At 48.5% G+C, this 15819-nt stretch overlaps 1 protein-coding gene across 4 annotated transcripts in view; it reads left to right on the top strand.

The window, feature by feature from the left end:
* The window catches only part of ATXN7L1 (ataxin 7 like 1), a 239121-nt gene that overhangs the window by 79871 nt on the left and 143431 nt on the right, over nucleotides 1–15819 (top strand). For all 4 annotated transcript variants that reach the window (XM_060157270.1, XM_060157269.1, XM_060157268.1 and 1 more), the window contains exon 3: nucleotides 5660–5764. In XM_060157270.1, the coding sequence (XP_060013253.1) occupies nucleotides 5660–5764 (105 nt within the window). The remainder of the gene's footprint in view (nucleotides 1–5659; nucleotides 5765–15819) is intronic.

The raw sequence follows: 15819 nt of genomic DNA, 5'->3' as shown, positions 1-15819 counted from the left end.
TGGCACGGCACTCTCCAGAATATAATCGGCACAAATTCATGGCTTCAGACACCCAGGTGACTCCTAAGGACCAGCTCCAACCTCTGTAAATGCCCAGTTAACTCTCAGGCTCTGCTCAGCCTCTAACTCAGTGGATTGCCTTGAAGAGTGTTTTCCACACTTTGAGTTGTGACCCATTAAAGGGTCAAGAAGTTAATTTCAAGATCTTAGTGAGCTGGGCTTCCCTGGTGGCGCAGTGGTTAAGAATCTGCCTGCCAACGCAGGGGACACGGGTTCAAGCCCTAGTCCGGGAAGATCCCACACGCCGCAGAGCAACGAAGCCCGTGCGCCACAACTACTGAGCCTGCGCTCCAGAGCCCGTGCTCTGCAACAAGAGAAGCCACCGCAATGAGAAGCCCGAGCCCCGCAGCGAAGAGTAGCCGCAACTAGAGAAAGCCCACACATGGCAACAAAGACCCAACGCGGCCAAAAATAAATAAATAAAATAAATAATAATAAAATGTTTAAAAAAAGATCTCAGTGAGCATTTTTTTTCAGTGAAATAGAACAGAATAAAATAAAAAGAAATGAGTAGACCAGAACATATCAGAGTGTAACGTACATGTTCCAACGAGAGATGATGGATAGATGGATGAGTGGATAGATAGGTAGATAGATACATAGATAGATAGATAAAATAGGTATGTATTTGTGTATAGTGAGTTGGGATTAAAAAGAACAAAAACAAAAAATACTGACCTAGAAGCAAGAGTATCTCTGTTTCCCCATCTGCAAAATGGAGCTATGGAGCTTGCTCTCACCTTTCCCATAATCAGGCAAGGAGGATGACTAAGGTCACCTCTGTGACAGTGCTATGGTGGTACTATCTGATCTATCTGATCAACAGTTGATTCATTTGCAGGGGCAAAATGGGGCAAAACAGACAGGCGTGGCTTTGTCTGTTTGGGAGATGGATGAACACTGTGATGGGCACAGTCCCATCACCTTTATGCACGTTTTCTTGGGACCTGACCACAGCCTAGAGAGTGTCCTCCCAGTGGCCCTCAGCCCTCATCTGTCCACACAGTGCGCGATGGTGTACTTGCACACACAGGACATTCTGCAGGTTGGAGGGAACGCTGAGGTTCCCCGGGAGGCTGGCTGTGAGTGGTTACGCAGGAGAGTCAAAGAATGTGCTGGCTGGAGCAACTCTCCCACTGGAATGAGGACAAGTTAGTTTTGAAAAATAGGGGAGAAGACCTTGTTTAAAGCTTTTTCCACACGTTCTTCCGAATCCCTGGAGGAAGAAAATACAAAGCCAGGCAGCTTTTATGAGCCTTCACAGCAACCCCATGAGGCAAGAACCGTGAGCCCCGTTTTGTGGAAGGGGAAACTGACACTCAGAAAGGTTAGGCACCTGCCCTGAAGTTGCACAGCAAAGGACACTGCGCTCTAAATCCCTCCTTCTGACCCCAGGCCTGTGCAAACGCCAGCGGCTCCCTCAGAGCCCATTAGTCATGCACGGAAGCGTTCCAGACTGGTTTCTTCATCTTTGAAATGAGATCTTGCTCTTATGAAACACGTGGCCTTTTGCTGAGATGGGAGTGTGGGCTGTAGAGTAGGAATCTCATCCTACTTTAAAGATCACTGCCTTGGGATCTCTTACCTTTGTTTCCTTGCCTGGAAAGTGGGATGATAGCAACTTTGTGGGTTAGTTATGAGGATTAACTAAGATAATGTAATGAGATAACAAAGTCTAGAAGGATATATATTAACATGCCAACAGTGGTTATCTCGAGGTGGTGTCATTACAGGTGGTTTCACTTTTCCCTTTTCTTCCCATCTTCGTTCAGTGGTGCACCAGTAAATGTTTAACAATGCGGCTTTCCAAAGAAAAGAGAAGATTTGTAGTGCCCATTTCCGTGGTATAAATACTCTCACCAGGGCTTCCCTGGTGGCGCAGTGGTTGAGAGTCCGCCTGCCAATGCAGGGGACACGGGTTCGCGCCCCGGTCCGGGAAGATCCCACATGCCGCAGAGCGGCTGGGCCCGTGAGCCATGGCCGCTGATCCTGTGCGTCCAGAAGCCTGTGCTCTGCAACGGGAGAGGCCACAACAGTGAGAGGCCCGCGTACCGCCAAAAAAAAAAAAAAAAAAAAAATACTCTCACCAGGGCTGATTTCAAGTTACCACCTTGATCTCACTGAACAAGTTGGGAGACTTGCACAGTTGGCTCTCGAAAGCTGGTACAAGCCCACGTCAGCACACCCCTGTTTTAAACTATGAGCTGCCAGCTCTATTTGGGTGGTAAATTGAGAGAGAGAGAGAGAGAGAGAGAGAGGGAGAATTAATAATAGGATGCCTAGCATGATGCCAGACATAGTAGTTTCCAGTTCTCCCCGGCCTTCCTTCCTCACCCCCAAGCAGACACACAGGGACCGAGATGGCCTGGCCCCGTGACGTGGTGGTTCTGAGAAGCCAGGTGTCCCTATCTCACTCCGCATCTGCCAGGCTCTCCCAGAGCCTGGGCAGCCTGTCGAGGAGATTCTAAGGCCTGATCACCAAGGAATAATCAAGTAGGCCAGCAGGTCCTCTCAGTTTCCACAGGAGACACTCTCTGAGCAGACGTGTGCATGGTTGAAACTGCCCTGGAGGAAACCAAGGAGAGTCCCAGTGGAGTGAAGGGCCTAGAGGAGGACACCCCCAGGGTGGCCAGTCTCTGACCAGCCTAACCTTCACCTTCAACTCTTGACCTAGAGGTGCGTGTAGGGGGTGGGGTCTACAGGTTCCTGGAGGAATCCTGAAATGGGACGGCAGCTGGAGGCCTGACAGGCCTTGGGCATATCATCAGGCGCGCACGACAAAGGTGCAGAGGTGCGTTCCTCACCCACAGCTCTCAGCCTCCCATACTCCGCACAGCTTCTGGTGCAGAGTAGGTGCTCATGAAAATTTTGTGGATGCGCTTTTTTGTTTTTTTAATTAATGCATTTCTTTCATGCCTTTTTAGCCTGATCTATTGCAGAAAGGCTGGAAGGCAGCTCAGGAAATGCTGTTGAATAAATAAATGTCTTAGCCCTTGCCAGTTCCTGGTTTCACATGTTCCTGGATAGAAAATGTGACTAAATCTAAATGAGATGCAAAGTGTTAATAAAGATTGCCAGTGATTTTTTTTTTTTATTTCTTCTGGCTTTTCTGTATTTTTCATATGTATCCTCAAAGAACATGGATCACTTTTGTTATTAAAAAAAAAGACTATATATTATAAAAATAATCTGTAAATAAAATGTAAAGCAGGAGTGGTGTCAGCAATGTGGGACCGGGTGCATCCTCTGTGCGCTGGGAGGCTCTGAAGCAAGGGCCCCGGACATGCTGGGTACGCCCGGCCTGGGCCTCCCCACGCCGCAGGCCTTTGTAACAGCTGGGTTCTCTCTCAGGCCTCCTCGTTCCACAGGCCTCCGCCTACCAGGCACTGACTAATAACGCTCCCCTCCGGTAATGTCTTAGTCAGAGTGGAAACAGAGGCGAGTCCTAGAGGGGAAATGATGGGCTGCGACCAGAGCCACAGATGATGCAGAGGCTCAGTGCGCCTGTGCCCCGGTCTGGTCCGCATCCCGCCGCAGGTGTGCGGGTTCCTCGCACGTGGAGGGGACCCAGCAATGGGGGCCCTTCTCACCCTTCCAGTCCAGCCTCCTCTGGGGTGGGGGTCTTGGCTCCCGGCCGCGTGACAAGTGGGTCGGTTCCATTTCCCTCTAAGCATCGGGGCTGCACTGGAAGCTTGTGTTGGCTTATAAATGAGCCGTGCCTGAATCAGAAGGAACTTGGCTTCCCTGTGGCCTCGCCCTGCAGCTGGGAGAACCATCGTGCGCCCGGTGGTTTTCAGTAAAGACACAGGTTGAGTCTAAAAAACGAGGGCATGGGGGCGCTGGGGAGAGGAAGCTCAGCTCTGTGACGCAAAGACTTTCATACAGAACGTGTCTTTTATTTCCTCTGTCCGCCCTGCTCTCAGTGGCCCTGGAGCCAGTCAGCTAAGGAGAGGCCGGCAGAGTGCCCCCCACCCCACAGTGGGCGAGGAGGTATGACCACCGAATCCTCCAAGCTGACCCCCTGCACACACACAGCTTTCTTGAGACATAATTCACATACACAATTCACCCGTTTAAAGCGTGCTGTTCAGTGGTTTGTAGTGTGTTCACAGCGTTGTGCAGCCGTCACCACTATCAATCTTAGAACATTATTATCACCCCCAAAGAAACCCGTAGCCTTTAGCAGCTGTCCGACAGTTCCCTCCAGGGCCCCCCGCAGCCCAAGGCAAGCACTAATCTGCTTTCTGTCTCTCTAGTTTTGCCTGTTCTGGACAGTTCATGTAAATGGAATCATATAATACGTGGGCTTTGGCTCCTTTCACTTAGCATATGTTTCCAAGGTTCATCCATGTTGTAGCAGGTATCAGTACTTCACTCCTTTTTATGCCCAAATAATATCCCGTTGTATGGATAGATCACATTTCATTTATTTGTTCAGCAGTTGATGGGTAGCTGGGTTGCTTCCACCCTTGGGCTGTTAGGAATAATGCTACAGTGAACATGCGTGAACATGCGTGGGCAGGTTTTTGTGTGGACCTATGTGATTGTGTCTCGTAGGCCACATAACTGATCTTCTAACAGTGTCCATCTGACTCTGTCACTTCTTTGCTTAAAAACCTTCAGTAGCTTCCCACTGATCTTAAAGTCAGGTTCAGAATCTCTACCTTGGTCCACAAGGCTTCCACCTTATGGGCTCCCCCCTTGTTCTGTTCCAGCCAAGAGGTTCTGCTGACACACAGAATCTCCTTCCTCGGCAGACCTGGAACTTTCCTCTCCCTCCCCTGGCCTTTTCTCTCTCTGACCCCTCCTCAGGGAAGCCTCTCCAATGCCTCAGACAAGGTTAGGTCTACCTGCCACACCCTCTCATGGGACCCTGTGCATCTCCTCCTTAGGAGGTACCACTGTTACAACCAAGTGATGACTTGTGTGATTCGGTTAATTCTTCTCTTTTCTGCTCCAGCAGAGCAGGGCATTCGTTCTTGTTCACCAGTTATCCCTGGAACCCAGCATGGTCGGTACCCGGCACACTTAGGCACTCGGTAAATCTTTGCCACATAAAGAATGCGTAATGATGGCGGCCGACAAGCCACTTGTCTGGACACTTCCTTTTACCCTGGAGTCTCCCACAGGTGATGGGGAGCCCAGGCAGCTGCCGAGACCAGGATGACTCCTCTGTCTCTCCAGGCTTTCTCGCCCCGTCACTCACCTGGGAGGCTCTGCCTACGCTGAAATGGGTTTGGAGGAGCTCCCCCATCCTAAAATGACTAGAGCCTCGTTGGGTCCCAGCTAACCCAAGGGCCCTCTTTCAGAACAGGGTCACTCCCCATAGCATGTGATTCCAGGCAGCCCAACCTCGCTGACCAAACCAACAGGGGTAGCCGTCTGTTTGCAAGGAAAATAAGGAGGGGTTCTCTGAGGCACGGGCTTCCCTGAGAGTAGGGAGCTGCATTAGGAGAAACTGCTTTCCCTTTCGTAAAGATGATTGCTTTCTGCGCGTCTTGTTTGAAAAACTGTCCTCGAGGAAATGCCAAGAAGAAACCGTCCACCTTCTGAGACTTGGTTGCTTTTTCAAAACAACCTGTTTTCCTTTCCCCCACAGATATGCACTTGTTTGGCCACTACCCAGCACACGACGACTTCTACCTCGTGGTGTGCAGTGCCTGTAACCAGGTCGTCAAGCCGCAGGTCTTCCAGTCCCACTGCGGTAAGTGGACTCCTGCACCGGCCAGTGTCCGACATCAGGGAGGAACCGTCCCCTGTGGTCTGGCCCTGGGTCTGTCTTAGCCCAAGGCCATGGGTGAATTCCTCCTGGGGCTCTACCTCTGCTCCCAGGCTGCCTGTCTTAGAAGCTGCAGTCCTTCTGCCCGCACACTCAGTCCTGCCGGGACACCAGAGAGAAAGCCTCTCAGTGTTTAGGTAGATGGGTGGTGGCCTCTGCAGATGACGAAGGGGAGGGGCAGTGGTGGCTCGAGCAGTCCCTCCTGCAGCCTCGCAACCTGACATTGGGTCCCCCTGAGAGAGGGCACGGCGGAGTCTCCCTGTATGGACACACAGGAGGGTTGGGTCCCGTGTGGGACCACTGGGCTGCTGCCCCCCGAGAAATGCATGTAGCATTCTCTTCCAAGAATCATCCTTGTTAAAAAAAAGCCAGGCCTGTTTGGGAACTCACTTTCCCTTTGTATCTTTACATCCTTGAAGTGAGAAATTCCCTTCAGCTGTTCCGCAGCAAATGCTGGTCTCCTTCAGTGCAGGTGCTGTGTGGACTTACAACAGATAACCTCCACGAGGCTGCTCCCCTATAGCAAATAAACAGCTACTGATCTGAGACAGGAAGTGACTTAACCTCTCTGAGTGGAGGTTTCCTGTCTTCACACGGGGTGTTGGACCAGCCAATTTCCGAAGTTGTCATATGCTCTGAGTTCCAGAGCAGTAGTTCCCAGTCTTTTGGTTTAAACTCTCCTCCTTTTTTGTTGAACGTAAAATCCAAATGCCCTTCTTTACTGTTAAATTTCAAAGCACATTAAATATTGTGCCTTAAAAAAAAAACAAAACAAAGCAATTATAATATCAAATACGCTTTTGCAAATTACACGCTTCCCCTTTCTCACACTCAGGATTTCTTATTTTACCCCAGCCCTGCAGTTATCACCATCCTGTAATAAACAGGTATGAAATAAAAGGAGATGGGCTTATCTAAGCTCTCTAGTAAATGTATTTGGGACTACAGAATAGTTATATATATCCTAATATCACTTATGAATATGTATATACGTATATGTCATTTACATAGCTGCATATATATGTAGAACCTGCGTCTGTGTGTAAACTCTAGGTGTGTTTTGTGTTTATAATACATAGAGAATCCAGGCTTCTGAGACTCTCTGACCTGCACAGGCATAGAGGCTCCTAGAAAGTGCCGTACAAAGAGCTCTGTTGAGAGGCCAGGTCTCCTGCCCCTCCTGGCAGCCAGCTCTGTGACCTGGGGCTACTTGCTACATGTCTCAGTGTTTGGTTTCCTCGTTTCTTCCACAAGAGGTGACTTCCGCGGGCGCTTCCAGCTCTAACATTTCCGTTTCTGGCAGAATGAGCATGACACAGGAGCTGATCTTCTTGCTTGAGGCTCTGTAGCTATGACCCTTCCTTCTCCCAGGAGGAGATAAAAGGTCAAGCCTCTCCCAGGGGGGCTGTCAGAGGCCCGGTGGTGGTGCTACCAGCTGGGGTGACAGGAGAGGGAGTCAAGAGCAGAGCAGTGGCAGGAAGATCCCACCCAACTGCTGGGTCAGGGGGTGACTGTGGAAGCTCCGCGGCCCCTGCTTCTGTTTGTCTCATGAAGATGCCAAAAGGGATCGTCATTCATTCATTCATGGGATGTGCTGCTGTTCTGGGCACTGGGGCGCAGCAGTGAACAAGACAGACAGAAATCCCATAAGCCGTCACAACCTCCTCTGGGAACTTAATTCGCTGGCAGGGTCTCTGACGGCAAGAACCTAAAAGGGACCTGGGACCCCACTGTGCCCTGCAGAATTCCGCCCAAGGCAAGGCCTCATCTAGCCAGCGAAGGAGGCCTCTGGGGCTCGGCCGGGCTGAGACACGTGCCTCCCTCTGTCCTAGGCCTTTTGGCGCCAGAGCAAGTTGAGCTTAGGGGGAGAGCCGGGGGTTTGTGGCCACCTCCTGAACAGTGGCGGTAAATTAGTTTGGGGGTTTGGGGTCACCGATCTCATCCCCCGAAGCCCCGTCTCCATTGAGCTTCTTGCTGAATCAGCTGACAAGCAGCGATGGGGGTGTGGCCACATCTCAGCAGACGGAGGCCCCTAAGCCTCCCTCGTCTTTCGGGTGTGCAGCCCGCATTTATCAAGGGCAGGAGAACACGAGGCAGAGCTCAGAACGAGAGCAACACTCCGGGAACAGTGAGGATTTCTTAGTTGCCCTGAAAATTCCTCCTATAGTGTCATAGTATTTCCTTTTTTGCTCTTTCACCTCCTATGACTAGCCTCGCTGTAATCAGCAAGTTAACGAGAATGGCACTGTGCTAAGTGCCGGGCACCATGCTATATGCTTTCTTTATCTTTGAACATGTGATCCTGACCCTCTCAACACCCCCATGAAGTAGGTACCAGTGTTACCCCCATTTTGAACTTGAGGCAGCTAAGGCTTAGGAGCACCTTGCCCAGGGTTGCAAAGCCAAGCAGGTGTGAAGCCTGATTCTGAACGCAGGCCGCATCGCTCCAGAGAGAGGGAAGTGCGTGCCTCGCCTGCTTGCCTAGCCATTGTCCCTCACTGCCTCCCAGTGTGGGTCACATGCCCTTCTTGTCCCAGCCCAAACTCAAAGGCCTGACCCACTTGCCTTGCAGGTAACACATCATAGTACAGGGTTTCAAACTCGATCTTGTTAGCAGCAGAGCTTTCTCTCAAACGGAGTCTCATCTGTAGAACCCAAATACGGATATAGATACACAGCAGAGCCAGAGAGGTTGAAATTGGGGTCCCTGGCCTACTCCTGGCCTCTCAACCCGCCAGGGCTCCGCAGAACAGCATCTGAAGTTTTAAAGTGGAGAGAACGTGGGCTTTGGAGGCAGGCAAAGCAGTTCACATGACTCCCTCATTAACTGCGTGATCTCAGGCAGGTAGCCTCCCGTCTCTCCACCTGGTCCATAAGATCGGTGCGCTGCCTGCCTCGGGGGAGTTGTTGGTGCGGAATGACTGGCCAGAGGCGCCTCCCTGCAGGCACACCCAGAGCATGCGTTCATTCCTCTTCTCCCCGTGCCATCTCCCCATGGCCAGCAGCTGGACGCGGTTCAGCCCTCTTCATATCCATAGCACTCTGTTCTCCAATGCCTCCCACCTTCTGCCGCGCACTTCACTTATCTGTGGACTGTCTCAGCACATCCGCCAGCTTCTAGGATCCTCTCAGGACTAGGGATGTACCTTTCCAGCTCTGTATTCCCAGCACCTAGAAATGCGTTCATCCATCCGCGGCCGTGGCCCCGGGAAGCAGAGCTGAGGTGCGGTGGGAGGGACACAGCCCAGGGTCCAGCACACCTGGGGCCAGATCCCAGCTGGGCCTTGCCCAGCCCTTAGACCCTGGACTTGTCACCGTTTTAAATGACAGGGGACTGGGCCTGTGTTCTCTTGGAAACTTGCCCGTTCTTAGCACCTGTGATTCAGCTCCTGATTTTAGGGATCATATATCCAGAGAGATGGATGCATGGCAGCCTTCAAGATTTCAGTGACCTGGTTAAGTTAAATGAAAAAAGGGTGTGTGTGTGTGTGCGCGTGTGCGTGTGTGTGTGTGTGTGTGTGTGTAGGCAGTTGGTTCTGAGGACTTTGGAGGTTGACAAGTAATGTGAAACAGTGAAAGCCGTTGTGGAAAAATCATGAATTTTGGAGTCAAACAGACCCAAGTTACTAGCTGTGAGACCTTGGGCTAATTACATGACCTTTCTGAGCCTCCTTTTCCTCTAGAATGAAGGCGATAGTTCCTGCCTTGCAGAGTTGCTATGAAGAACAGAGATAAAGTAGTTTCCTGGCACATAGTAAGGAAATAAAGAAAGGATAGCTATTATTGTCAATAAAGTTTGGCTATTTTTTATTAAGTTGAATGTTTCTTATGAAAAATGGGAAAACCAATTCAGTCAAGTGCTTCCTGCCTTCGTTTCTCTCCGTCTCGGGGGATGTGTGCGCAGAGGTCAGCCTGCGGACTCTGGCCTGTGATTCATCTTCGGCTTCCCACACTCTTGAGGCAGGACTTGTTGGCCTGAAGATGATTACATTGCCAGGAGTTCTGAGGATCTGCCTTTTATGAGTATGGTTTACATTCACATGCGGCCCCAGTGTCAGCTCCTTTGGAAACACCATGAAGCTCCCAGTGTCTCTCTGGGGTCCCTGCCGAGGTCCATCTGGGCTTGGCCGCCTCCCCGTATGGGGGTCATGTGAAGCCCCGCTCCCAGCACTGTCTGCTTTCCTGTTGCTCCTGACTTTGTGCCCCAAGCTGGTGTCTGAGACGTAAAAAGTAGGCATGCCCACTGCTCAGGAGACCCTCTGCTTGACGTAGGGGTAGGGGCTCCCTGCAGGCCATTTTCTGTGCCACCCTATCTGTGTGGGCCCCTTAGGTCTGTTTCCTCTGTACATGGGCCCTTTGGATACTTTTTAAACCTCTACCCAGGAGATCTAGGATTTTGAGGAATTGGTTTGTTTCTAAAGTCGCTTAGGTTAGTTGATGAGGTTATTTAGGCGTAGACAAGGGGAAAACAGAAAAAGCCTTGCTTTGGGCGTCCTGATCCCATTCGGCAGGCATCCCTGTCTCTCGTAGCTGTCCAGCCCAAGTTGTGGCTTGACGCACTGACACGATGTAGGAGCCTCGTGGTTGGGAATAGCCTCCCTGGGGTCAGTCTGCCTAGATTCAAGTCCCAGCTCTTCCATTTATTAGCTGTGTGACCTTGGGCAGGTTACTTTGCCTCTCTGTGCTTCAGTCTCCTTATTCTTAAAATGGGATCGTAGTTTATCTCGTAAGATTGTTGTGATGATTAAAGGAACTCGCATGTGGGAAGTACTTAGCACAGTGGTGGAACAAAGTTTACTTTAGGAAAAAAAAAAGTTAAGCTATTGTTAACCAAGTGATAAGCTACAGAGATTTATAATGAAATCTCTTCCAGAGAATATTCACTTATGATTACCATGGAGTGTGAGGGTGACATTTGTGACTCCTCCTCTTGTGTCGATGCTGTGGGTCCCAACCTCAACCCAGAGAGAGTGGTATTGCCATATCTTCCGAAAAGAATCCTCTGTGTGTGGTGTGTGCATGTGTGTGGGGGGGGAGCAGGGGCGGGGGGGTTCCCATCTGTGTCCACAAGCCTGTATGCAAGCTCAAAACTAGGAGGTGCAAGATACCTGCAATGGAAACATATTTTTATTACTTTTAGTAGTTGCACACGTTTAATCAATTTGAAATATTATAAGTAAAGGGAAGAATAATAGGCAGATCCAAGCTGTGGTGTTGTAATTGGGTTGGGCATTTATGGAGTTGTATGATTTGCCTAAATGAAAGGAGTATGATTTTTTTTCTGTCCTTATCTCCTAATATATTTACATAATGAACTACCATGAAGAAGAGTTTCTCAGCGGCAGCACTGTTACCATTTGGGGCTGGATAATTCTGTTATGGGGGCGTCTTGTGCGTTGTAGGATGTCGAACAGCTTCCCTGTAGTTTATCCACTGGATGTCAGTAGCAGCCCCCACCCCCAGTCATGACAGCGAAAACTGTCTCCAGGAATTGCCAGTGTCCCCTAGGTGACAAAATTGCCCCCAGTTGAAAACCACTGCCATAAAATATAACATCTCCATTTGTCCTATCATATTTTGTGCTTTTCTGTATTTAAGTTTTTCTCCACATTCAAGTGAGTGTGTATGCACGGGTCATCAGGATAATTTCCCCATCACAGTCATGTTCAAAGCATAAAACAAGATATGTTGCAGAAGTCCATAAAGTCTCAGTCCTCCCCACCTGAAAATCAAAAAAGGGGAAAAAATGGCAAAAGAAATAACCTATCCATATACACAGATCCTTCAGAATTTTTCAGCCACATTTGGTGCTTACCCTCCAAGCAGAGAACTATACAGCCCCACACCCCATCCATCAGACAGAGATAATCGTTGGATGTCACTGCTACTTAAATAATATACATGTTAGAACCAAAGAACCTAGTTGTCACTCAGTAGACAAGAGAGGATTAATTTTTGTCCCTCTCTCTCAGAGAGGGCTTTTTATTCCCTTTTCTGATTATATTTTTGAATGCCCTTCAAGTAGCTATTTTGCATGTTGATGGTGATGCAGTAGAATTTAATGAACTGTGAGCTGAAGCAGAGGGGCTGGGCTGCAAAATAAATGAGTGACAGCAACTGGCTGCTGGAGGTTGTTACCTCCAGCCCTCCCGTCCACATCCAGATGCCGATGCCGGGTGGGTACCCAGAGCAGCAGAGCCCAGCAGTGCCACACATGGAAGCCTCATTAACGAGGTTCCAAGGTTTCCTGCAATTGTTCTTTTTATTTTGTCTATCTCCGGGTGACCTCTGGTTGAGCAGGAAACAAACCATTTGTGCTTCTGAGCCCTAGAGAAAGTCCGTCCCTCCCAATGCCAGTGCCCCTGGGCTTCCCGGGTATCATCACCGGCTAATTATCCTGCCAGAACTTCCTTTCTGAAAGTGTAGATTGCCACAGAGCAGGGCTGGAGTTTTTGGTCAATTAAGTTGAATTCATTTGTTGAGATTAAATTTCTGTTGTTGTTATTGTGGGTTGTCTTTTATGAGACTAGATTATTTATACCAGAGACGTATAAAATAATTAAAGTAAATTGGTCTCATCAAACATATTCTTTGTCAAGTCTGACAGTATTAACTAATAAGACTTGGCAAGAATGAGTGAATCTGTGCAAACTTGATTTTGTTAGTGGGATTCTTTTTTAACCTTAATTTGATGAATGGATCCCTGATCCAGAATTAACTCTTGGCTTGATATATCTTTCGGGTTCCTTACGATCAGAAACAATGTCTGCTGTTCTTTCTTCTTATTTCATCTTTCCATTGTCCCTGGTAAAGTGCAGTCATACTAGAGATCCTAAGGAAATCCCTATAATAAGAAGATCCCTAAGGAAAAAAATCACGGACTAACAAATGGTTCTGCCTTAAATCAAGCATCACAACTGAAAGAATCTACGATAAAGTGAAGCATTAAATCAAGCATCACAACTTAAATCAAGCATCACAACTGAAAGAATCTACGATAAAGTGGGACCACATTTTGCTCCACTTCACATGTTTGTATTTTGAACTTAACGCTGCTCTAATTAGAATTAAAGGTGTGTCTAGAACATAGCAGGCTGACCTGGTCCCAAACCCTGGCTTTTCTTTTTTCTCTGCTAATGGCAGACAAAAATACCAAAGCCAACAATAAAGCTAATGTACTTATTGAGCACTTATATATGCTAAGATTTTTGTTATTTAATCCTATTGCCACCCTAAGGTGCTGTGGTCATAGTATTCTCATCTCACAGCCAAGGACAGGGAGACTCAGAGGATTTAGGAAATTTCTTCAAAATCAGGCTGATGTAAGTGGCAGAACCAAGGTTCCAATCTATGTCTGACTCTAGATCACTTTAACCACTGTACTGGTTCAATGTTTTGGATCTCAAACTCCCGGCAGCAGTGTAACTACACTTCCATACAGAAAGGTTGTTTTGGTCCCCTGTAGGATGCTGGAGACTAAATGCAGTGCTTGGGGGGGGGGGCACCTGAGCTCCCTGTTTCTTTCTCATCTTTCTAACCTATGCCACTGATCTTGTCTGCTCGTTGGCTTAGGTAAAGAACTTGGGCACAATTTTGAGGGAATTCAGAAAGGAGGAATAAATCAGTTACAGTCCATGTTTTGAGAGCCACAGCATTTGCATAGACCTTTAAATATCAAAAAGTAAAAAGAAGCAAGCTTGCAGAAGAGGTGGAGTGGGTACTACCATCAGTTCTGTCTTTAGCTTCTTGTTCATCTCCAGCAAATGAGCAGATCCATGAGACGCTCCCCCCGTCAAACAGTAGATGGTTTCCTCTAAATTCAATGGAATTCCCTTTTCTTGCAAGTTTCTGTAAACCAGGTAAAATTTTACAAGTAAACAAACCAAGGACTTCCCTGGTGGTTCAGTGGTTAAGGGTTAAGACTCCGTGCTTCCACTGTAGGGGGCGCGGGTTCAATCCCTGGTCGGGGGAGCTAAGATCCCACATGCCACGCGGCATGGCCAAAAAAAAAAAAAAAAAAAAAAAGCATATGTAACAGCTCAGCTCAAATTTAGAGACAGATTAAGAGGATCTTCATAACTTTAGCATTTTTTTTACTTTAGTATTATTGAATTCATCTTTAATTGAAAAAAAAAACCTTACAGTTATAATCTTATTCAAGCCTGTTTCTTTTTTTTTTTTTTTTTTTTTTTTTTTTTTAAGCCTGTTTCTTGAAGACTGAATCTCTTGGATTACATTCTCCAGAGTCGCATAGCTTTGATTCGTTAATTTCTTTTAAAAATATTTATTGAGCACCTACTGTATGCTAGGCATTGTTCTAATGCTGCAGATACAGTGGTGAATGAGACAAATAAGAGTGTGAGTTTCTAGGGCTTCCCTGGTGGCGCAGTGGTTGAGAGTCCGTCTGCCGATGCAGGGGACACAGGTTCGTGCCCCGGTCCGGGAGGATCCCACATGCCGCGGAGTGGCTGGGCCCGTGAGCCATGGCCGCTGAGCCTGCGCTTCCGGAGCCTGTGCTCCGCAACGGGAGAGGCCACAATAGTGAAAGGCCCGCGTACCACAAAAAAAAAAAAAAAAAAAAAAAAAAAGAGTGTGGGTTTCTTGAAGCCTGTGTTCTGGTAGGTTAAATAATGTATTGATAAACAATAATGTGATTGAGCTGTAGGTAGAGCACACCAGGTGAGGTGTGTTTGAGGGCTTCAGAGAGGTGGGGGGGACCACTACTGTAGAGCCCTGTAGGGCAGAGCCCAAAGTTCGGGCTTCATTCCAGGTGTGGTGAGAAGACACGGGAGGACCCTGTGTGAGGGAAAGACATCATCTGGTTTGTGTTTTTAGAAGGTCACTCTGGCTGCTTGGAGCCTGGGAGACCTCATAGGGACTGATGCATAGCTGTGAAGGTGGATAACAAAGGATAAACTTGAGATCTATTTTGGAAATGTAGCTGACAACATTTGCTGGTGGATTGAGGTGGAAAAGGGAGAGGTCAACATTTAGGGTTAGTTAGAAGGGGAATGGCCAGTGACCTGGTAGGAAAAGCAGCAGAAGATGACAACATGGGAGCCAAGAGAAGAAAGTGTTTTGTAGAGCCAGTCAAATGCCAAGCGGTTGAGTGAGAGGAGAAAAGAGAAGAGGCCGCTAGTTGCCACTAAAGGCTGCTGTTGACCTTGACAATAGCCATTTTAATGTCTTTGGATTTTTTTTTCCAAGTACAGATGACTTCATTTTTACATCACTGATAGACCTCTTTTTAGGCTAGCCACACCCTAAGTGTTTTTCTACATTTCTGCTGAGCTCAGCTACCACCCGACTGAATTGTCAGCTGGTCCCTGTGCCCCCTGCATCGCCCGTCCTATGGTACCGATCGCTGTGCAGCAGTCACCTGCGAGCACTAGGTACTGAGCTCCCAAGCGCTGAGGCTGTGTCTTTTGCATCCCTGAGTCCCAGCCTGGAGCACATTTCCTGACTTGGGGCACAGACAGGGAGAAAGAAGGACTCTTCCAACCCCAATTCAAGCGCTTTTGGCACTCCCCACTTTACCAAGATTCGCATATATGACAGCCATCGCAAATGCTCGTTTACTTATCCACCCCTGTTGCATGCGCATGCGCACGCACAGACACCGCCCCCCCCCCCCCCCCAGACTAGGAGTTTCAAGGAGCCGTGTCATCGTGCTCACCATTGTGTTCCCTGAGTTAACACGATGAATGCTGGCTCTACTATTGGTGCTCAATACACTTTTTAAAAAATGAATCTTGGAAGAAAGGAGGGAGAAAGTGAGCATGGAAGGAAATTGGCTTCCCAGTTGTGAGTAAGCCACATTCCATGGGTAAGCGAGGACATTCGTTTAGAAGATGTTGCTCCTTCAAAGAGAGTGACTGTCTGTGTTCAGGTGCAGTTGGAGAGGTTGATGCAGGGGGACCGTCCTTCCTCCCTGAGCACTGGTGAGGCTGCTCCTTTGATCCCTGACCGCAGCTGAGTTC

The sequence above is a fragment of the Lagenorhynchus albirostris genome, chromosome 8 (genome assembly GCF_949774975.1).
Source record: "Lagenorhynchus albirostris chromosome 8, mLagAlb1.1, whole genome shotgun sequence".
In the NCBI taxonomy this organism is placed as follows: domain Eukaryota; kingdom Metazoa; phylum Chordata; class Mammalia; order Artiodactyla; family Delphinidae; genus Lagenorhynchus; species Lagenorhynchus albirostris.
Note: the sequence above shows the minus strand (reverse complement) of the source record. Positions and strands in the feature narration are given on the sequence as shown.